This window comes from Vombatus ursinus, unplaced genomic scaffold (genome assembly GCF_900497805.2).
Source record: "Vombatus ursinus unplaced genomic scaffold, bare-nosed wombat genome assembly UNPS02009205.1, whole genome shotgun sequence".
Classification (NCBI taxonomy): domain Eukaryota; kingdom Metazoa; phylum Chordata; class Mammalia; order Diprotodontia; family Vombatidae; genus Vombatus; species Vombatus ursinus.
Window position 1 is genome coordinate 53,781,331 of NW_020948983.1, and position 23,347 is coordinate 53,804,677.

Sequence of the window (23,347 nt, forward strand, 5' to 3'; positions counted from 1 at the left end):
GTGGGAGATGTCAATTAAGCATTTATTTCTCTGTGTTCTACCTTCTTTCTTCATCCCTTTCCCCACACATACATCCATTAGAAAAAAAAGAAAGAAAAACTAACAAATAATCATAGTCAAGCAAAACAAATTCCAATATTGTCCACTAGCAAAAGAGTATGTCTCATTTTCGTCTTAAATCCATCGCTGCTCTCTCAGGAGGTGGGTAGCATAATTCATTATTTGTCCTCTGGAACTGTGATTGTTATTGCACTGGCAAGAGATGATAACAGTAACAAAAATGATAATGATAATACTTTTATATAACACTTTAAGGTTTGCAAAACCCTCTACAAATATCTCATTTTATCCTCACAACAACCCTGGGAGGTAGGTGCTATTATTATCTCCATTTTTGGATGAAGAAACAGAGGCAGGTTGAGGTTAAGTGATTTGCCCAGAGTCAGGCAGCTATTAAGTCTTTAAAGCAGTATTTGAACTCTGAATTTTGTCTTCGATGTTGTTGATACCGTATGTATAAATCATTCTCCTAGGTCTGGTCGCTTCACTCAGCATCAGTTCATATGTGTCTTCCTATCTCTATGGTCATTTCTTATGGCACAATAGGACTCCATTAGTCAGTTAGAAAGTAAGCGCCTACTATGTACCAGGCACTGTGCTAAGTACTTTACTTTCTCTACCATTGGATTCACATAGCATACTTTGCTCAACCCTTCCCCAGTTGATGGGAACCCCTTTTAGTTTTCAGTTCTTTGTAACTACAAAAAGAGCTGTTATAAATATTTTTGTACATATGGGTCCTTTTCTTTTTTCCTTTCACTTCTTTGGGACATAGGCCTAATAGTGGTATTGCTAGGTCAAAGGGTATTCACAGTTTAGTGACTTTTGGGGCATTGTTCCAAATTGTATTCCAGAATGGCCAGAGCAGTTCATAGCTCCACCAGCAGTGCATTAATGTGGTTATTTTCCTGAAGCTTCCAACATATGTCATCTTCCTTTTTTGTCAGCTTTGCCAGTCTGAGAGGTATGAGGTGGAACCTCCCTCAGAATTACTTTAATTTTCATTTTTCTAATTATTAGTGACTTGGGATTTTTTTTTCATATGGCTCTTGCTAATTTGGATTTCTTCCCTTGAGAACATCCTGTTCTTATCCTTTAACCATTTATCAGTTAGGGATTAACTCTTATTATAAATTTCGATCGGTTCTTTGTATATACATACATACATATAAAATGAGACCTTTAATATGAACAGGCAGTTTTCAGGTGAAGAAATTAAAGCTATCTAGTCATGTGAAAAAATGCTCTAAATCACTATTGATTAGAGAAATGCAAATCAAAACAACTCTGAGGTACCACATCACACCTATCAGATTGACCAACATGACAAAGCAGGAAAATGATAAATGTTGGAGAAGATGTGGGAAAATTGGAACACTAATGCATTGTTGATGGAGTTGTGAAATCATCCAACTGTTTTGGAGAACAATTTGAAACTATGTCCAAAGGGCTATAAAAATGTGCATACCCTTTTACCCAGCAATAGCACTTCTGTATCCCAAAGAGATCATAAAAATGGGAAAATGACCCACAAGTATAAAAATATTTATAGCAGCTCTTTCTGTGGTTAGTTGGAAATTGAGGGGATGCCCATCAATTGGGGAATGGTTGAAATAGTTGTGGTATATGAATGTAATGGAATACTATTGTGCTATAAGAAATGAGGAGCAAGCAGATTTCAGAAAAACCTGGAAACCCTTGTATGGACTAATGCTGAGTGAAGAAGTGAGCAGAACCAGGAGAACGTTGTACACAGTAACAGCCACACTGTGCAATGACTAACTTTGAAGACTTAGCTCTTCTCAGCAATGCAGGGATCTAAGACAACTCCAAAGGTTATCCACATTCAGAGAAAGGACTATGGAGTTTGAATGCAGAGGGAAGCATACTATTTGCTCTTTTTTTTTTCTGTTTTGTTTTGTTTCCTCTTTCTTGTGGTTCCTCCTATTGGTTCTAATTCTTCTTTACAACATGACTAATGTGAAAATATGTTTAATCAGAATGTATATGTAGAGCCTATATCAGATTGCTTGCTGTCTTGGGGAAGGAGGTTGGGGGAGAAAAATTTAAAACTCAAAAGCTTATGGAAGTGATTGTTGAAAACTAAAAATAAATTATTTAATAAAATAAATAAAAATTTTAAAAATGAGACCTTTATTAGAGAAACTTGCTGCATAGATTTTTTTCTATCATGAGATGGAAAAAATCTTCCTCTTGTCTTCTTCTCACCCACTTGTCGCTTCAGTGTAGGCACCCACAGAATAAGGCTTAGCATCATAGGGAAGAATGTAAACTATGAGCCCAAGAGCCTCGTATGGGACACTACTGTGCCCCTCCCACCACATGCTGTCAGTGCAGTAGCAGAGGCTGGCCTGGCTTGGCCCGTCACTGCTGATCTCCAGGCACATGCCACTCTCCTGGCTCATATCACCAGGCAACAAAGAAATGGTTGAGAGAGTGTCTCCAAACTGAAAAGCAAATCCTTATTTAGAGTTAAGTTTCCTTTCCTGTCCATGTTGTAAAAGCAGCCTTAGAGCCGTTTGCTTCCTAGGCCTAGTGTCAGAGGAGGTGAGTCTCTGACTTGGAACAGGCCTCCATCTCCCACCTCCTAGCCGTGGGGCACATGTATGCTTATAAGCATCTCCACATGCAGCTATTAAGGAAGCCAGGACTGGGCAGGATCACTGTTACCAGTTTACATTTTATCCAGAACAGTGAAGCTATTTATTGGAGTTGTACTCATTCTCTTCTCCCATGAATTTTTTTTTTTAATTTTATTTTTTGCCATTAACTCTGGTATGATAAAGACTATGAGGCTTAAAAAATAACCTCCAATGGAATCCCTAGAACTAGCTGTGTCCTGATACAGGAGCTATCTGAAAATGGAACTATTTCTGGGCAAACCTCTGCAAGGACACTCTGTGTACTCCGGGGCTCTCCAGCACCTGGGACGTCTGTGTATTGGCTATTCAGCTGAAGAGGCTCATCCGGAGTTCCCAGAGTAGGGTGCAGCACAGCACGGTGTCTGGGGTTGTGACACTCGCTGTCCCATGAACACACTGCTACTCCTAGGCAAATATTTTTCTGGAGAAATGTAGTGGCTCCAGTTGTTGGTTAGTGTTGGGAAAATGAAGGTGGTTTCTTCTTCCTCTATTTTGAGCCTAGAATAATAGCAACTAAAACACATTGGATTAGGCCCGAGTTATGATTGGAAGAATAACTCTGGTGAAATGGTTTATTATTTTTCAGCCTGTCTATCCAGATTTGTCAGGCATTGTTGCCCTTGACACATTCTGTGGTCCCCCCCCCCAAAGTGGCTTTTTTGCTATTTTTCACAGGTGATCATCTATCTCATGTGTCTTGTGCCTTTGCTCAGGTTGCCTCCTATGCCTAAAGTCTCACCTGTATCTCTGGAAGCCCAGAGTCTACCTCTTACATGAAGTTTTTTTTTTATTCTCCTCCCCCAAGCTTCTAGTACTCCCCCCCAGTACCTTGTTATTTATTTTGTGTGGATAGTTTGTAGTTGTATGAGCATATTCCTTCCCTGATAGAATATAATTCCTTTAATGCAGGGACTGTTTCTTTTTCTGCCTTCATATCTCTGTCACCAAGGATACTGCTTAGTATATAACTGTTTAATAAATGCTTGTTACCTAATTATAATTAGGTGAGATATAAGGTCATCCCATAAAATTCACCTATTCCTGTCTTACTTAGTAATATCAGATAAGCTGTAGGTGGGTTAAAGAAATATTATTTGGCAAGTTTAACTATGGCAGGCCCTGTTCTCCTCTCACCCCCACTTCAGGAGCCATACTAAGGAGGCCAGGAAGGTATCCTCCAAACTTCTTCTGAATTGGGGAATTAAGGAAAGATCTGAAAAGATACAAAAAAGGGCAGCCTCTGCTTCTTGAGATCTCTTGCAGCTATCTGAAGTCTGTAAAGAAGAGGGGCTCACTTGTAATGATGATGACTCTTGTATATATTCTTTAGAGCCCTAGGACTGTTGATATCAGGAAAAAACATTGGGCAGATATACTGTAGAACACATGTGTTGAACTCACTGCCAGAAACTCCCCAGTGCAGCACCAAACCAGATTAAAATATAATTGGGAAATATTAAACCAAATAAAAATATAACACAACACAGATAATGTTAACTTGTGGTTTTCTTAGTCAAGATGTGGCCATAGGAATTGTTTCTGTGTGAGTCAGACATCCCTGCTCTAGCACCAGATGGCTTCTCAGTCAACTTTGCAGCCTCCTGTTCTTGAACTAGTAAGTCTCTGTAGTTCCCAAGGTTACAGCCTTAACCTTTCTCCTTTCTCCGGACTCCCCACCCTTTATGATGCCATCCTGGCCTGGGCTTCAGGTCATGTCACATCCTTTGAGTTGAAAGGAACCTCAGCAAGCATCTGTTCTGTCCCCATGAGCCAGCCTCTGCATAAAGAACCTCCTGGAGGGAAAGCCCACAAGTCACATAAGCGTGCGCCAGGCAAGGCATCCCTTTTTGGTTTGTTTGTTTTGTTTTGTTTTGTTTTCACATTAGTCATATTGTAAAGAAGAATTAGAACCAATGGGAGGAACCGCAAGAAAGAAGAAACAAAACAAAACAACAAAAAGAGAGAGCAAATAGTATGCTTTGATCTGTATTCCAACTCCATAGTTCTTTCTCCATCGTGAGTCTTTGAAGATGTCTTGGGATCTTTGCATTGCTGAGAAGAACCAAGTCTATGAAAGTTAGTCATCGCACAGTGTGGCTATTACTGTGTACAATGTTCTCCTGGTACTGCTCACTTTACTCAGCATCAGTTCATATACATCTTTCCAGGTTTTTCTGAAATCTGCTTGATCCTCATTTCTTTCTTTCTGTCTGTCTTTTTTTTTGGGCAGTTGGGGTTAAGTGACTTGCCCCAGGGTCACACAGCTAGTAAGTGTAAGTGTTTGGTCTGAGGCCAGATTTGAACTCAGGTCCTCCTGACTTCAGGGCCTGTGCTCTATCCACTGCACCACCTAGCTGCGGCTCGCTCCTCATTTCTTTTTTTTTTTTTTAAATTTTTTTCTATGTTTTTTATTTTTTTTTTATTTTTTTTCAAGTGGCCTTTTTTTATTTTTAGTTTTCAACATTTACTTCCACAAGATTTTGAGTTCCAAATTTTCACCCCATCTTGCCCCTCCCCCCACCCCAGGATGGCATGCATTCTGAATACCCCTTCCCCTAGTCTTCTTTCCCTGCTATCTCTGCCCCCCTTCTCTTATCCCCTTCCCCTTCTATTTTCCTGTAGGGCAGAATAGATTTCTGTACCCCATTTCCTGTATTTCTTATTTCCCAGTTACATATGAAAATATTTTTTTTAAACGTGTTTTTAAAACTTTGGGTTCCAAATTTTCTCCCTCCCTCCCCACCCACCCACCCTCATTGAAAAGGCAAGCAACTCAATATAGGCTATACATGCGCAGTTATGCAAAAAACTTCCATAGTAGACACGCTGTGAAAAACTAACTGTATTTCCCTTAATCCTATCCGCCCCCCCCATTCTATTCTTTATTTCTATTCTGTCCCTCCCCAGAAATATTTGCTTCTGATTACCCCCTTTACCAGTCTGCCCTCCTCTCTATCATCCCCCTACTCTCTTGTCCCCTTCCTCTCCTATTTTCCTGTAGGGTAAGACCATACCCAACTGAGTGTGTATGTTATACCCTTCTTAAGTCAAATCCTATGAGAATAAGATTCACTCATTTCCTCTCACCTTCCCCCAGTTCCCCTCCACTGTAAGATTTCTGTTTTTTTGTGAGATAATTTACCCCGTTCTACCTTTTCCTTTCTCCTTCTCCTAGTATAATCTTCTCTCACGCCTTAATTTTATTCTCCAGTTATGAACCCTTCATCTTCAACTCACCCTGTGCTATCTATCTATCTATTCATCTATCTATCTATCTATCTATACACACACACACACACACACACACACACACACACACACACACATATACACACACACACACATACATATAATTTTTTCCCTCCAACTACCCTAATACTGACAAAGGTCTCATGAGTTACAAATATCATCTTTCCATGCAGGAATGTAAACAGTTCAACCTTAATAAATCTCTTATGATTTCTCTTTCTTGTTTACCTCTTCATGTTCCACTTGAGTCTTGTATTGGAAAGTCAAATTTTCTATTCAGCTCTGGTCTTTTCATCAAGAATGCTTGAAAGTCCTCTATTTCACTGAATGACCATTTTTTCCCCTGAAGAATTATACTCAGTTTTGCTGGGTAGGTGATTCTTGGTTGTAATCCTGTCTCCTTTGTCCTCTGGAATATTACATTCCATGCCCTGCGGTCCCTTAATGTAGAAGCAGCTAAATCTTGTGTTATCCTGATTGTGTTTCCACAATACTTGAATTGTTTCTTTCTCTGTTTGTAATATTTTCTCCTTGACCTGGAAACTCTGGAATTTGGCTACAATATTCCTAGGAGTTTTCCTTTGGGGATCTCTTTCAGGAGGAGATTGGTGGATTCTTTCAATTTCTGTTTTGCCCTCTGGTTCTAAAATATCAGGGCAGTTTTCCTTGATAATTTCTTGAAAGATGATGTCTAGGCTCTTTTTTGATCATGGCTTTCAGATAGTCCAATAATTTTAAAATTCTCTCTCCTGGATCTATTTTCCAGGTCAGTTGTTTTTCCAATGAGATGTTTCACATTGTTTTCTAATTTTTCATTCTTTTGGATTTGTTTTACAGTGTCTTGATTTCTCATAAAGTCACTAGCTTCCAATTGCTCTATTCTAATTTTTAAGGAAGTATTTTCTTCAGTAATCTTTTGGCCTTCCTTTTCCATTTGTCCAATTTTGCTTTTTAGGGCATTCTTCTCTTCATTGGCTTTTTGGACCTCTTTTGCCATTTGGGTTAGGCTATTTTTTAAGGTGTTATTTTCTTCAGTATTTTTTTGGGTCTCCTTTAGCAAGCTGTCAACTTGCTTTTCATGATTTTCTTGCATCACTCTCATTTCTCTTCCCAGTTTTTCCTCTACTTCTCTTACTTGCTTCTCAAAATCCCTTTTGAGCTCTTCCAAGGCCTGGGACTGATTCATATTTTTCTTGGAAGTTTTGGTTGTAGGATCTTTGACTTTGTTTTCTTCTTCTGGTTGTATGTTTTGATCTTCTTTGTCACCAAAGTAAGATAATATAGTCTGACTCTTTTTGCGCTGCTTGCTCATGATCCCAACCAATTACTTGAGTTTTAAACTCTTTGTTAAGGTAAGAGTCTGTTTCCAGTGTGGAGAATGTACTGTCCCAGGCTTCGGGGGTTTGTACAGCTGTTTTCAGAGATACTTCTAGGGACCTGAAAAGTGTCAGTTCTTCCAAAGTGCTATGATAAGGGGCAAGGTGTTTCCTCTCCACTGCCACAACAAGCTCCACCACGCCAGCGCTCCTCCTCGCCCCAGGACCGCTCCTCAGAACTGTGACCCAGATCCAAGCACAGGTAAAGCAAGAGATTCCTGCCTCAGCCCTGGCAAAGAGATTGCAATCCCCCTCTGATCAGCCACCGGATTCCCCCTCATTCTGTGGGCTGGAAGCTCAGAAGCCAGTCGCTGCCCTTGGGGCCACTGAGATCTAGCTTCTTCTCTCACTGCAGTAACAGACTTTTCCCACTGACCTTCTAAGTTGTCTTTGGCATTCGTGGGTTGAGAAGTCTGGAAACCACCACAGCTGTCCGTGATTCAGTCCTCTGGGGCCTGCTCCAGGTTTGCTGCGGCCTGCGTGCCCACGCTGAATTGCACTCTTCTCCCAGCCTGGTGTGATATACCTTTCCAGTCAACCATCCAGGTTGTCTTGGGCTGGAAATTTGTTTTACTCTGTTTTTCTGTGGGTTCTGCTGCTTTAGAATTTGTTTAGAGCCATTTTTTGTAGGTATTTGGAGGGGTTTTGGGGGAGAGCTCTAGCAAGTCACTGCTTTCCCTCTGCCATCTTGGCTCCGCTCCCACTCGTTTCTTATAGCGCTATTCCATTACATTGATATACCACAACTATTTCAGTCATTCCCCACTTGATGGGTGTCCCCTCATTTTCTAATTCTTGGCCACCACAAAAAGAGCTACTATAAAATTTTTTGTACATGTGGGTCCTTTTCCCATTTTGACGATCTCTGGGATACAGATAAGGCATCCATTTTGAATAGCTCTGATCACTAGGAAGTTTTCCTGACATCAAGCTTAAATAGGACTGTTTGCAACTTCCACCCATTGGTTTTGGTTCCACCAAATAGAAAAAGTCCAATCTCTGTTCACACTAGAGCTCTCCAACTATTTAAAGACAAGTCTTAGCCCCTTCCTCCACTAGGCTTTTCTTATTCAGGCCAGATAGCCCCAGTGCTTTCCACTGATCCTTATGACATGGATTTAAGTTCTTTCACTGTTTTGGTTGCCCTTCTCTGGACATTCTCTAGCTTAGCAGTGTGCTTCTTAAATGGTAGGACCCACAACTAATTATAATATTCCAAATTGGTCTGAGAAGGGAGGGATACAAAGAGACAATTGCCTCCCTAGTCCTGGAAGCTAGGCCTCTTTTAATGCAGCCCAAGATTTTACATTCACTTTTTTGGCTGCCATGTCACATAGCTGTTTCGTGTTGTGTTTGGGGTCCTCTAAAACCTCTAGAGCTTTTTCTTTTTCTTTTTTTGCTAGGCCCTGGAGTTAAGTGACTTGCCCAGGGTCACACAGCTACTAAGTGTCTGGTCTGAGACCGGATTTGAACTCAGGTCCTCTGACTACAGGGCCAGTGCTCTATCCACTGCATCACCTAGCTGCCCCATCTCTATAGCTTAATCATGCCTAATCATGGTTCCTTCCATCTTTTATATGTAAAGTCAATTTTTTTTAACATGGGTGTAAGACTTTACACTCACCACTATTGAATTTTATCAACTTACATATAGTTCTAACTTGTCAAGATCTCTTTAGATCTCGTTAGTCATTCATTATATTAGCTATCCCTCCTAGTTGTGTCATCTGCATATCTGGAGGAATATGCCTTCTATGCCTTTATCTAGTCATTGATAGAAAACATTGAATAGCTCAGTTAGCATTGTATCATAAAGACTACTTTTTGAATCTGGCCTTTTACTCAGTTTCAAATGCATCTAATTGTATTAATGTGTAGTCCTTATCTCTCCATCAGGAACAGTAAGAGTTTTTTGCCAAATACTTTGCTGAAATCCAGTTAAGCTATGTCTTTGTCATTCCCCTTATCTTCCAGTTTAGCAATCCTGTTATAAAAAGAGGTAGATTATTCTGGCATGACCTGTTCTTGATTAAATCATACTGGTTCTTTGTGATCACTGCTTTACTTTTAAGATATTCGTCATCCATCTCTTTCATGATCCATTCTAGAGTTTTCCTGGAAATCAAAATCAAGCTTACTGATATACATACAGCTTACAGAATTTGTTCTCTTCCATTACAAAAAACATAGTAGAGCATTTGTCCTTCTCCAGTGCTGTGACACCCCTCCTGTTTTCCACAATCTTGCAGTAGTAGTAATAGCAGTAATTACTAATTTAGCAATCATCTTCCACTTCTTTCCATACCAAAGGATATAATTCATCTGAGCCTGATGAATTCATCAAGGGTCAGTAGGTGTGCTCTTAACCATCTTCTTACTTGCCTTAAGTATGAATCCTTCTCATACGAAAGTCATTCTTGGCAGAGAAAAGTGTGTGTGTGTGTGTGTGTGTGTGCGTGCGTGCGTGCGCGCGCACGTGCGCGCATGCACTGCCTTTTTTATCTCTTCTTTGATCATTCTTTTTCTCCCAGTACAGCTTATAAAAACCCCAAGTCCTTTTCATTGTTTTTTGCTTCCTTATCAGCCTCTACTTAACTTTGAGCTTAACAACATCTTTAAATTTTTTTATTGATACCTTTTCCTTTTACATCACCTTCTTTCCCAATATATCTCTCCCCCTTTCCCACCTAATGAACAAAAAAGAAAGGGAGTCAGGGAAAAGAGTTTGGCAAAACTAACAACACATCCACTAAGTTTAGCTATGTATACAGTATTCCACAACCATGGCTTCCCCAACTCTACAAAGAGGAGAGGGAGGTATATTCTCATATTTCTTCTTCAAGACCAAACTTGGTCATTTTAATTACACAGCATTCCATTTAGATTTTTTTGGAGATGTTATTCTTTTCACAGTTTTGCAGTCATTGAGTATGTGTAATTTTCCTGGTTTTGCTTGCATCAGCTTACATCAGGTTATATAAGTCTTCTCTGCTTCTCTGTATTATTTATATTCATTGTTATGGCACAGTAATATTACATTACATTCTTAAACTACTATTTGTTTAGCCATTTCCCAACCAGTGGTCATGTTTCAATTTTTTGCTACTATAAATGTTTTGGTGTATAGATTAGAAATATTGGATGCAGGTTTTTTTTTCTCAGTTGACTTATTACCTTTTTAATCCTAGTTGTTTCATTTTTATCCTTACAAAACCTTTTCAGTTTAATACTCGAAATTATGTAGTTTATCTTTGTGCTTATCTTGTTGGTTAAGAACTCTTCTATTTAGCCACAGCTGTGGAAAGCACTTAATATTTTTCTCTTCTAATTACTTTTTGGTGTCACCCTTAATATTCAGCTCACATATCCATTTGGAATTTATTGTAGTAAATAGTGTAAGATATGGGTCTGACCCTAATTTTTTGCTGAACTATTTTTTCCAGTAATTTTTCTAATCTGTTTTATCAAACACTGAATTATTGACTTCAATTTATTTCCAATATTCCCTTATATTATATATATCTTGTTAAATAACAAATCACTGATTTGTTATATTTCTTAAACATTCCTAAATAGTTTTAATATTACTGTTTATAATGTAATTTGAGGTCTAGCAATATTATTCTTACCTTTTTCATTATTTCCCTTGAGATTCTAAACCTGAATTTGTGTGTGTGTGTGTGTGTGTGTGTGTGTTCCATACAGTATCCCTTCGTAGTTTGGTATAGCACTAAACCTAAAACTTAATTTAGGTGGTATCATTTTATTATGTTGTAGCAGCTCAGTCATGAACAATGGATATCTGTTCAATTATTTCTTTTAATTTTTTTTTCAATTAACAAACAACTATTTTCTCTTTTCCACCTCTTTTTTCTTATGGTTGGGAAAAACCCTTGTAATGAATATGCATAGCCAACACAAATTCCCATATGTTTTAAAAATATATGTTTTATTTTACACTCCAAGTCTTACACTTCTTTTTTAGGAGGTAGACATCAGTCTTCTGGAATCACGGTTGATTATTGCATTCATCAGGGTTCTTGAGTTTTGAAAAGCTGTTTGTCTTTACAATGTTGTTGTAATTGTTTTCCTGGTTTTACATCACTCTGCATCACTTCATACAAGCCTTCCCAGGTTTCTCTGAACCCATCTCTTTGGTCATTTCTTGTGGAACAATAGGATTCAATTACATTTTTTATACTGTAATTTGTTCAGTCAGTTGGTGATTACCTACTTGGTCTCCAGTTCTTTGTCATTACAAAAAGAGCTGCTATAAATATTTTTGCATATATGAACCCTTTTCCTCTTTCTTTGATCTATTTGGGGTATTGCTGTGTCAGAGGGTAAGCATAGTTTAGTAACTTTTAGGGCATAGTTCCAAATTGCTTTCCAGAATGATTGGACCAATTTACAACTCCAATAACGTATTATTTTTAAAATATTTTGTAGGAGCAGCTAGGTGGCACAGTGGATAGAGCACCGGCCCTGAATTCAGGAGGACCTGAGTTCAGATCTGGCCTCAGACACATAACACTAGCTGTGTGACCCTGGGCAAGTCACTTAACCCCATTGCCTAGCCAATAAATAAATAAATAAATAAATGAAATGTTTTGTGATTGTATTTTCATAGGTCTTGAATGTATCTTGGTAAATTGACTTATAGGTATTTTATGCATTTTGTGGTTAATTTTGAGCGTGACTTGTATTTTTGTTATGTTCTCTTATATTTGTTACTACAATATAGAAATGTTGATTTTGTGTGTGTATGTATAGTTTTTGTCCTATGCTTTTTTGCTGAAGATATTATCAGTCACTCAGAGAACATTTATTAATTGCTTACTGTGTGCCAGGCATTATCCTAAGTGCTAAGGATACAAAGATAGGTTTAAAAAAAAAAAAAAAACCTGCCCTCAAAGAGCTCACATTCTAATAGAGGACACAACATGTAAAAAACTAGGTGTATACAAGATGTATATAGAGTAGATGGGAGGTAATCTCAGAGAAGAAAGCAGTAGCACCTTGGGAGACCTTGATAGGCCGGGAAACTTAAGCAGAGGTGAGGTGTCAGAGCATTAATAGGGGAAAGCAAGTGAAAAGGGCATAAAAATGGGAGATGTCAGTTTCCTAGTTGCTCTGAGGTTTTGTAAGTGAACTCTGAAGTCATCATCAAATAAGAATTATTTTATTCTTCTTTACCTGTCTTTATGTCCTTAATTTCTTTCTCTTATTTTTACTATTAGTAGAATTTTTGGAACTATGTCACATAGCAGTGGGGAAAGGTAGTATCCTGGCTTTGCTCTTGTTTTTATTGGGAATGCTTCTAGAAATTCTTAGTTGCAGATAATGCCAACTCTAGGGTTTAGATATATACTTTTTCTTATGAGTTTTAGCTAATTTTTTTCTTATAGATGAAAATTTCTAATTCTTGTACTTTGTCAAAGTCTTTTTATCTATCTATTGAGATAATCATATGGTTTGGGGTGGTTTTATTTTTAATATGATTATGTTCTTTTCTCAGTCTGGAATCCTTTCTGCTATGAATGATTTTTTGGATATGTTGCTGTAATCTTTTTGGTGGGATTTTATTTAAAACTCTTACATCCATATTCATTACAGTGATTGACATATAGTTCCTCATTTGCTTTTTCTCTCTCAGGTTTAGGTATTGGAGAGTTGTAGTTCTTTCATTTTGAGAATAATTTATGTATAAGTGTTATTGTTCTTTAAATATTTACTAGCATTTACTTGCAAATCCGTTTTCAACAGGATTTTGTTATTTTCCTTTGATAGTTCCTTTATAACTAGTGTAATTTTACTTTGTAAGATTAAGATCTTTATTTTATAAATAGTTGATAAAGGTACTTTATATTTCTGTAGGTAGAACATTTCTTTTAAAAATCTAAGTTGGTTGGTGAGTTCTTTATGTGTCCACACTGGGTATCTTTAGAAATCTCCTGTTTTTTCTTCTCTGAAATGGTTTCCCATTTTATTTCAAGATTTTCATTTCATTTATTCTTGAGGGTTTCCCATGTCTCCTATACTGATTTACCTGTAGGATATTATTTTGTGGGATCATGCCCCACCTTCACCTAAGCCCTTTGAAATACATTTTCTCAAGATCTGGAGTATGCACCATACATGCTGTGACCAGACTTCATCTCTTCCTCAGGCACAAACTCCAGGACAGACTGGTCATTTTCCTCATTCCCACCCTAGCAACTGGTTCTTCCCTATTATTAGTGACAGTACAATCCAGTGTACAATCCAGATCTCCCGGGTTTGTTTTTCCTACCTTCCAGGCCCGATTTAGACTCTTGTGAGTTCTAGTCTTGCATCTCCAGCTGCCTGCCAGGCATGAGAAAAAGTACTGAATTTGGAATCAGAGGACCTGTGTTTGAGTCCTGCCACTTACCATCTTGGGACAACAGAAAATTCTTTTAACCTCTCTAGACCTCAGTTTTCTCATTTTACCATTCTAGCTTTGTGTTCTAAAATCTGCATTGGATGGCCCACTTATAGCTCAGATTCAGCATCTAAAAGTGAATTCATTATTCTGAAACCCACCCTTTTAATTTTCCTACTTCTGTTAAAACAATACTAGCCTATTACCTAGGCTCAAAACATCAGTCATTTCTTTGTAGAGGAGAGATAATAGAAGAGTCAGTTGCCACATCCTATTAAATTTGGATTCAATTTTAGTTTGGGCTTTTTCATCATACTTCCTCCAGACTACTAAGTATTCTCCTAGTATCTAGTCTTTCCTCTAAATACATTCTGAACACTGCTTTACAAGTAATATTCCTGCAACACCGATTTGATCTTTTAAACACCCCCACCCTCATCCAGAAACTTTTATCAAGGGTGGGGTACCCGTGGCCCTGAGGCCAGATGTGGCCCTCTAGGTCCTCAGCTGTGGCCCTTTGACCGAATCCAAACTTTTCCAACCTTAACTACTTCTCTTCATATAGTTTACATCTTCTCCTTTGTCTCCCATCCTCATCATTACCTTATGTCTGTGTCAAAAATCTTTCCTTTCCCAGGTAAATCATTTAATCTCATACTTTAGTTTCCTCATTTATAAAATGAAGGGGTTGGTCTTGATGGCTTCTCAGGTCCCTCCAATCTCTCAATCTATGATCTCTCTGTCTGTCGGTCTCTGTCTCAGCACAACACTGTCTTAAAAACTCTTCAAACAAGGTAGCACTGCCTCTATCAGCTTATAAGTTTTTTGCCATGGTAGTATTAGAATTATGATGCTCAATTTGAAATGTACTTCCCAAGAAAACCAACAGGTTGTAATAGTGGAGATTCAGTTTCCTATTCAGTCCTCCTTCTCTGTTCTTTTGAATAGGGAAATGTTCATACAATCATGAAGAAAAAACTCTGTTCAGTGACCTTGTCTCTGATCATTAATACTGTGAATCATTAACCAGGGAGATGTACACTCACCAGAAGTTACTGTCAGTGCCGAGGAGGAGTTGTAGCATAGTGTCTGAAATGTAAAAGGACCACCCATGACTGATGAGGTCCAGCAAGTGTTCCTTTTAACTGATCACATTGTGCTGGTTGCATCAAACGCTGGAACACTCTCAAATAAGGTCTGTTTTCACTCAAGAGTGTGATCCAACTATCTCCATAGGAAAAAACAAGTGGCTGAAGAGTGCCAGTTGTCCAAACGATGATATACTATTAGATGGACAACCTATAGAACTCGTCTATTGGTATGTAAGCCTTGGACAGAAGCTGCAAACAATTAATTAAACTTAGAATTTTATACAAAAGAAGAAGGTAGGCTGGATTGCTTTTCGGAAATCAGTAAGTTCTTTTAGTGACTCCAAACTTCTTCAGAAAAAGGGTCTGTCTTTTTTTTTTTTTTAACTAGTATTCATCCTATGATATTGTATAGTTGTGAGACTACAATGCTCTAGTTTCAAAATTAAAATAAAGGATTAACCAAAGGATAAGGCCCATGGTGGATATGAATGGTCCTTTACTAACAACTAATTATGAAAGTGAAACCATATAAAGGATGTTACCAAAGAAATGTATGAGTGGAAAAAAAAATGATGTTAGTTCCACATGGCTAGAAGGAGGGATGACCTCTGGACAGCCTCTACTGTTCTCGGTGTCAAGACAACTTGTACAGGACCCCAGAATGTTAGGTAGTGCCCCTTAGATGAACTATGGGGAGACATGGACAAAAGTCATGCAAGAGGGTGATGTGCATAATTGAAGGAAATACTGAGGTAGAGACCATTGAAGGAGTTTCACGTCTTATCTCTTACTAACCCCTCCCCCCACACACACACGGCCAGAGTAAGGTCATTCAGTTCAACAAAAGCATGTATAAAAACACCTACTATGTGCCTGGCAGGAGGCCTCAGAGTCAAGATGACCTGAGTCTGAGTCCTGCTTTGGACACCCACTAACTCTTTGATCCTGGGCAAATCATTTACCTTCTCAATACCTGGGCAGCCTTGTAAGCTGCAGAACAGTTGTCAGCCAGCATTGATGGAAGAGCTTTCCTGCCCTCAGAAACATCCTAGGCCCTGGGGGTACAGAGAGGAGAGTGAAGCCACCACTCCTATTCTGGGCAGCCAGCATTCTTTTGGAAGGAAACATGTACCCAGAAGTCAATAGAAAATACCTATATGCTAAACGATTCAGGGGGACGGGAGGAAAAGCCTCACTCTTTTAAGAATGGATACTTGAACTGAACATGGGAGGGCTTTGTAGATTCTGAAAAGCAGAGGGGGGAGGAGGAAAGGTTTGTGCCATGGTGAGGTGGCTGAGGAAATGTCCTCTATGGGGAGCACATGAAAGAAAGGAATTGTGAAGTCCATTTGTAAAGGTAAATTAAAGCCAGATTATGAAGGCAGGAAGTCAGCACTGTGTCCCAGAGGTAAGAGAGAGCTGCTGGGACTCCTTGAGCAAGGGAGACATGGTCCCACTTGTACCTGTAGAATCTCACTTTGGCAGCTGTGTAAAGGATGCATCAGAGAAGGGAGAGGTTGGAGAGAAGGAGACCAGTAAGCAAGCTGGGGGCGGAGGAGGTGCTTAAAATTATATTGATATATTTTTGCATTACAGACATTTACAGATTACCCCCACTCTTGTAACAAAGTAAAACTAATAGTACAGTGACCTTGTCTGAAGGTGCACACAGCATTTTACATTTGTAGCACTGCCCCCTCAATTCTCAATTTAAAAAAATTAACGTAAATCTGTGTGTATGTCTCCTTCTGCACCCCAACTCCATTATCTCCCTGTCATGGAGATCATGAGTCAAAATCTTTCCTTTGGAATCATGAAGGGTCATACTGTATCAATCATAATTCTTTCAGTTTTCAAAATCACTTGTTTTTACAGGATTGTTGTTCTCATGGCTCCCCTCAGTTTTTCATTGATCTATGAAAATCTTCAAAACTTTGTATTTATAATCTTGGTGTTATAATGTATATTGTTCCGGTTCTGCTTACTTTTCTGTAATCAGTTCGTGAGTCATTCCATGTCTCTTTTTTTCCTGATAAAAATCTTTTTTTTTTTTTCATTTTTACTTAAAGTTTTGAGTTCCAAATTCTATTCCTCCCTCCTTCCTTTCTCCCCCTGAGACAGCAAGCAATCAGATATAGGTTATACATGTCCAATTATGTAAAATATTTCCATATTAGTCGTTTTATAGAAGACCAGAACAAAAGAAAAGAAAGTGAAAAATAGCATGCTTTAGTCTGTATTTAAACAATATCAGTTCTTTCTCTGAGGCAGATAGTAGGATAGTATACTTCATCATGAGTCTTTCAGGACTGTCTTGGATCATTGTATTGTATTGTTGAGAATAGCTAATTCACAGTTCTTTATCAAACAATATTGCTATTACTGTGTACAATGTTCTCCTGGTTCTGTTTACTTCGCTATGCATCAGTTAATGTAAGTCTTTCCAGGTTTTTCTGACATCACCCTGCTTGTCATTTCTTATAGCACAGTAATATTCCATTACAATCACATACCACAGCTTGTTTCCCATTCCCCAATTGATGGGCATCCCTTTGATTTCCAGTTCTTAAGTCACCACAAAAAGAGCTGCTATAAATATTTCTGTACAAATAAGTCCTTTTCCCTTTTTTTATATGGCTTTGGGATATAGACCTAGCAGTGGTGGTATTGCCGGAATCAAAGGGTATGCAGTTTTATTTGGGCATAGTTCCAAATGGCTCTTCTGGATGACTAGATCAATTCACAACTCCACCAACAGTGCATTAGTGTCCCAGTTTTCTCACATCTTCTCTAACATCCAACATTTTCCTTTTTTGTTGCATTAGCCAATCTGATAGGTATAAAGGATACCTCAGAGTTGTTTTAATTTGCTTTTCTCTAATCAGTAGTGATTTAGAGCATTTTTTCACATGGCTATAGAGTTCCACACCCTAGGGATGTCCTAGCCCCCCAAGATTATGGATAACTGCCAAAATGTTCGATCTTCACTGTTCTTGGTAGGGTGCCTTTGACCATCGAATGAAGACTTGGCAACGTTGGCAGGATGCCCAGACCATGTTGCAGAAGAAACGGGAAACTGAGGCCAGGCTATTGTGGGCCAATAAACCTGACAAGCTTCAGCAAGCCAAAGACGAGATTGCAGAAGTAAGTCCAACCAGGTGGAAGCGTCCTCCATTCCTGCCCCACAGCAACATAGGCTCTTGTGCCAAAGAGGTTTCATTTTACTGCTTTAACACAAGTGCAACTGAGGGCTAGTATGAAATACTAGTTCTCTGAATTAGTATTTCAAATCAAATGCTCTCTAAGCTCCTAATATAAAATGGTCTTGCCTAGCTCTATGAACTTTGCTTCTTTGATCTGGCCTCCTCCTTGTCTATTCCTGAGTTCAAATGTGACCTCAGACACTTACTAGCTGTATGAACCTGGGCAAGTCACTTAATCCTGTTTACCTCAGTTTCCTCATCTGTAAAATGAGCTGGAGAAGGAAATGGCAAATCACTCCAGTATCTTTTCAAAGAAAACCTCAACTGGTCCAGAGAAGAGTCAACAGTCTAGTCTGTAGCAAATCTCTTCATTGTTTTTCCTGAATCAGGCTCAAAGTAGATAAGTAGAAAGCTTTAACCTTCCAAGGTGTGACAAGCTTGACGGTTCAAGATGATCTTGTTAGTTATTTTCTGTATAAAACTATGCACAGCCGGTGCCTGGCCCCATAGTGATAGTACCGCCTTGATTAGAGGGGCAATGAGTCCTTTCCCTGTGCCCAGCAGGGTTATTTCTGCACCTTGGTGTATTTTCCTCCTCACAGTTTATCCTCTGGGACTCCCCTGAAACATCAGGACCCTAGTTTTACCAGTGAACATGAATAGCCTGTGACTGTTTGGTTAGTTCGATCCTAACGTGGGTGAGTAGCCTGTGACTCTGTGGTAGCGTCTGTGATCGGCCACTGGCAGCGGGGACGGACCCAGCAGTCCCCCCTCATTGTGAGCTCCGCTACAGGATACTTCACTGCTTTCTCACCGATGTGTAGTGATGTGTGAGGGAGAGAGGAGGAGGCAGCAGTGCCAGACAGTGGAGAGATCCTGTGATTGCATGAGCACATGCTGAGGGAGATTTTTTTTCTCTTTTCTGCCCAGTGGGAGTCTCGTGTGACTCAGTATGAAAGGGACTTTGAACGAATTTCGACAGTGGTCCGCAAAGAAGTGATACGGTTCGAGGTATGATGGGACTCCTTTTCTTCTCTCTTGCCACCGCTCTGTAGCTTTGGTTTGCTACCCTTTCGTTTGTGCCGTGGGTTGTTTCTGTCTCAAATGTTCCTCTTTCATCTCGTTAGGCCCCTAGCGCAGGAAGCTCTGGCTCGTGACTTGGAGGGCTGTGAGTGGGGTCCCTCTGGCAGACTCCTTTCTCAGGGGCTCCCTTGAGTATCACTCTCCCTCTGTCTTGGGATGCTAGGAGCTTGAACTGCTCCCCCTCCCTCCTTCGGTGCTGACAGAGTGTGACCTATGCACATCCTGGTTCTGCCTTCGGAGACTGGGCTCTGCCTCAGCCAGCAGTTAATCCTACCTCTCCACATGTGGAGGGGAGGAACGTCTAAGGCTTCAGCACAGTATCTTGTTTCCTATAGAAAGAGAAATCCAAGGACTTCAGAAACCATGTGATCAAGTACCTTGAAACCCTTCTGTATTCACAGCAGCAGGTGAGTGAATGTTTCTGCTTTGTGCCTCGTAGTATTTTGCTGCCTTTCTTTCAGAGGTTAGTTTTGACTCCTCTTTGCAAAGGACCTTCCCAGTGGGCTGGGCTGGTTTTGTCTTGGTCCCCAGAGAGGGGTGCTAAAATAGCCCCTGGCATGTTGTTAGGCTGGGACCTTCACTAGGCAGGAGGTTATAGTTTTGACCCTAGTTACCAAGTTTTTTCCTGTGCCACCTTTAGTACCTTGTAAGTTGTAGGTGCTCAGTCCATGATGTTTCCTCACAAGAACAGGTTCCTCCTCAAAATTTATACTAAGTGGTTCCTTAATTCCTGACAACTGTCTGATACGTATCACCCGATATCCCACGAAGGCTCCCAGATGGCCACTGCCTTAGGCATTGAGAAGAGTCCTGATACCAGATTAGGTGCAGGAGCCCGACATCAGACTGGCATCGATACTGACTCCCCTTGACAAGCAGGCTCCTTCCCAGCCATGAGGACCGCTGGGGCGTGGTGTTCCATGGTCTGGCGGGCAGTGCAGTGGTCAAGCCGGCTCTGTTTTCTGCACCCTTCCTCTTGCTGTGCTTCATTTCTCAGTGAGCCAAACACTAAGAGACCAAAGGTAGATGGGGAAGCTCTCTGGTTACACTGGCCATCCCTCCTTCCTGCTTGGGGCGTGCTAGGGAGCTAGCTCTGCTGGGGTGCTTCTTCACTCGCCTCTACCCTGGCTTCTTTGCAGCTGGTGAAGTACTGGGAAGCCTTTCTCCCTGAGGCGAAAGCCATCTCCTAATGGACCAAGAAAGCCAGAGCCCACCTGAATTTACGCTGCCTTTTTATACATTATACCTCTCCACCTTTAATGGATCCCAGTTGCACATCCTGCTGAGCCTAGAGACTTATAACCCCTTTATCCCTTCCCAGGACCAAGCTGCTCCAGTAATTCTTCTAACTGTATTTTTCATTTAGCTTCCATATATATTTTCTTACTGAAGAGAATAGTTTCCTGCTTTAAGCGAAAGATCTACAGTTAGGTGGTGGGATTATGGGGTGGGGTGTTATTAATATAAATATATAAATAAAATGTATATTTTTCAGGATGTGGTTTAGAAACTGGGAATAACGTTTTCTGTTACTCCTGATGGTGCCATGAAAAGATTATGTAATAAAATATTTAAAAATCTGGTCCCATTGATTTCTCTTTGTGATGCGCTTCTTGCTTTGGGCTGGGGAAACCATGAAGGTTGTTTCATGAAGCACTGTACCATGAGGTGTGGTGGATATCAGGCTGGTTTAGGACAGGAGAGTTTTAATAATCCTTCATCACAAAAGAGTGGATGCAGTCAGGAGGACTTCAGCACAAGGCCTGACTCAGACACCTACTCCTCGCCCCAACAACGGTCTAAGACCAAGGTAGAGATGAGTTGCTTGCACTAAGTTTTTCTCACTGAGTTAGTTCCCTGTACTTAGGAAGTCAGAGTAAAAAACAAAAATTCAGAAACTTCATTAACTACAGCATTTGAGTTTGGTCTAGGCACTTGCTCCCTTCATAACCCTTTCTTTGGGAGCCTTGGTGTGAGGTTTATTCCCCTACTCTGTGTCCCCATAAGACTGGCTGATGTGAAGTTCTTACTTAACTGTCTTGTAAAGAAGGGATCGTGGAAATCCTACCATTTTATCAAAGTGCCTTATGCCTTCTTTTCTCTGAAATAGGCAGAATTTATCTGGCCCACACATCTATGCCTACTGCTTCCCACCCATCTTGCTGTCCTTGAGCAGTGTCCTAGGCTCTGCCCCTCCTCTCCAACCCTCCTATCAAAACTTGCTCCTGGCTAGCTGACTTTGAGAAAGCTCTGATAAACACATTTACACTGAGTGTTAGTGACCGATAAAATATGAGTGGATAAAATATCCAGCTTAATGCTTTAGCCCTCTGGGCACACAAGACAAGAATGAGATGGAAAGAATACTGACCTGGTCATTGAATCTGTTTTCTAGTCCCAACTCTGTAATGAATTAGTTGAATAATCGGGGCAAGTTACAAAGTGGGGTCTTTTTTCTTTTTTCCAGTGGGGATTGGACTAGATGATTCCAGGGTTCCTTTGGGCCCTCGCCTTGGCCCAAACATATGATGCCCTCATAGTATCCACAATACCAGGTAGGCCTCAGGTCAGCTGTAAAGTGGCCCTTCCTGTGTTCTGAAGCTCCGCAACACTCTCCCTCATTCCCCTCTCCCTTTCTCGAACTCCCTCTCTCTCTTCCTCTTTCCCTCCTCTGCCCACCCCCCTCCACCTTCTGTTGCTCTCTTAGCTCTTTCCCAGGAAACAAATGCACATTTAGAAAACAGAGAGGAAACCAATAGCATCACATTGTTTATTTTCATCTTTGTGTAGCTCAAAGCAGGAAATAGGTGTTACACATTTCTGTATCCTCTCAATTGCTAGGCATATGAGAGCTCTATAAATATTCTTTGATTTAATTAGGCTTTTCACCTAGCCACCAAACCAATTCCCTCCCAGGATTTGAATGAACCAGATTAAAGAATAAGGTCTCTGCCCTCCCCACCCTACATATGAGACCAATCAACAGGCATATTGTGTGTGTGTTAGCATGTTTGTTCAGTGTTTTATTGCCTGTTCCCTCTGTTCCTTCTTATTTGAACTTAGATTGTTGGCCCTTCACGGGAGTAGGCTTCATGTCTGACTTGCTGTGTACGTTACCACAGGAAAATAGGTTCCTAATACTTGTGTCAAATGATACCTGTTCCCCTGAAGGGAAGATCTGCTGGCCTGTTGCTAATCACAGTGAGAGATGAATCCCCTGGGAGCCAAGCTGGAAGAGGAGTTTTTGCCTCAATCTTGAATTTGACATATTTGTCCAAGGGGAATAGAATATTGGCCTTTTTTTTCTTGTCCCAAACAGTGGTCATCTTCAGGGAGCAGGTAGTCACTCTCAGAATTGTCTTGAGGAGGGCCTTCCTGCCCATAGGAATTTGGTAATTGCATCCATATGGTATTCCTTGATATATTTAATCAGTTTAGTGGGATAGCAGATAAGGAAACTGCCCATTCTGTTCCAAACTCAGTGCTTTGTCCTAGTGCTTGGTTTCAAGGCTTCTGAAGGACTTTTCCTGTTCTGATCTAGCTGGCACTAGAGTCTCAACTTTGCTGACCTCTGAATCATTTCTGGGGAATTGAGCCCCTGCCCTAATGCCAGATCTTGAAACTACTGTCTTGGGGTAGAATGGAACCTAGCTAAGCTAGGCTACTGGCTTTCTTATACTATATCCTGTATTGCAAGAATCTATTTTCCATAGAAAGTGTGTCAGAGAAAATAGCTGAATTCCTTTAACTGAAGTCACTCACTGCTTAGCCAGTGAGTCCTAGATCTGGTTTTATGACATCCCAGAGTATTGCTAGTTAGCTCATGGGGTGCTGTAAAATTCTCAAAGCAAAATTAGTTTTAATTCTTTTTTCTGTAATTCATAGATCTGCTGTTTCAATGGCATGCATTAATGTAGTCCCCTCTTTGTAGACAGTCTTTAAAAGTTGACTAAGGAGGTCACTTACAAAAAGAAAAACCCTGTAAGTTAGAATTTTAGAGCAGTACTTTGTATAGTAGCAAAGAACTAGAAACAAAGTAGATGCCCATTGATTGGGGAACATTTTTGTGCTGTGAAAAGCAGTGATAATGATGAATATTGAAAAGACTTACAAGAACTGATGCAGAGTGAGATAAGCAGAACCAAAAACTATACACAATGACTAAAGCAGTATTAATGGAAAGAACAGCTTGGAACAATGCTTGGGGGAGTAGAATGAC

General features: G+C 40.1%; 1 protein-coding gene across 2 annotated transcripts in view; it reads left to right on the forward strand.

Annotated features, from left to right (window-relative positions):
• Positions 1-20,711, forward strand: part of SNX1 (sorting nexin 1) — a 58,267-nt gene extending 37,556 nt beyond the window's left edge. For both annotated transcript variants that reach the window (XM_027852036.1, XM_027852035.1), the window contains 4 exons: positions 17,843-17,986; positions 18,976-19,056; positions 19,464-19,535; positions 20,268-20,711. In XM_027852036.1, coding sequence (XP_027707837.1) covers positions 17,843-17,986; positions 18,976-19,056; positions 19,464-19,535; positions 20,268-20,318 — 348 coding nt within the window. In that variant the 3' untranslated portion in view covers positions 20,319-20,711. The remainder of the gene's footprint in view (positions 1-17,842; positions 17,987-18,975; positions 19,057-19,463; positions 19,536-20,267) is intronic.
• The last annotated feature ends 2,636 nt before the right edge of the window (positions 20,712-23,347 follow it).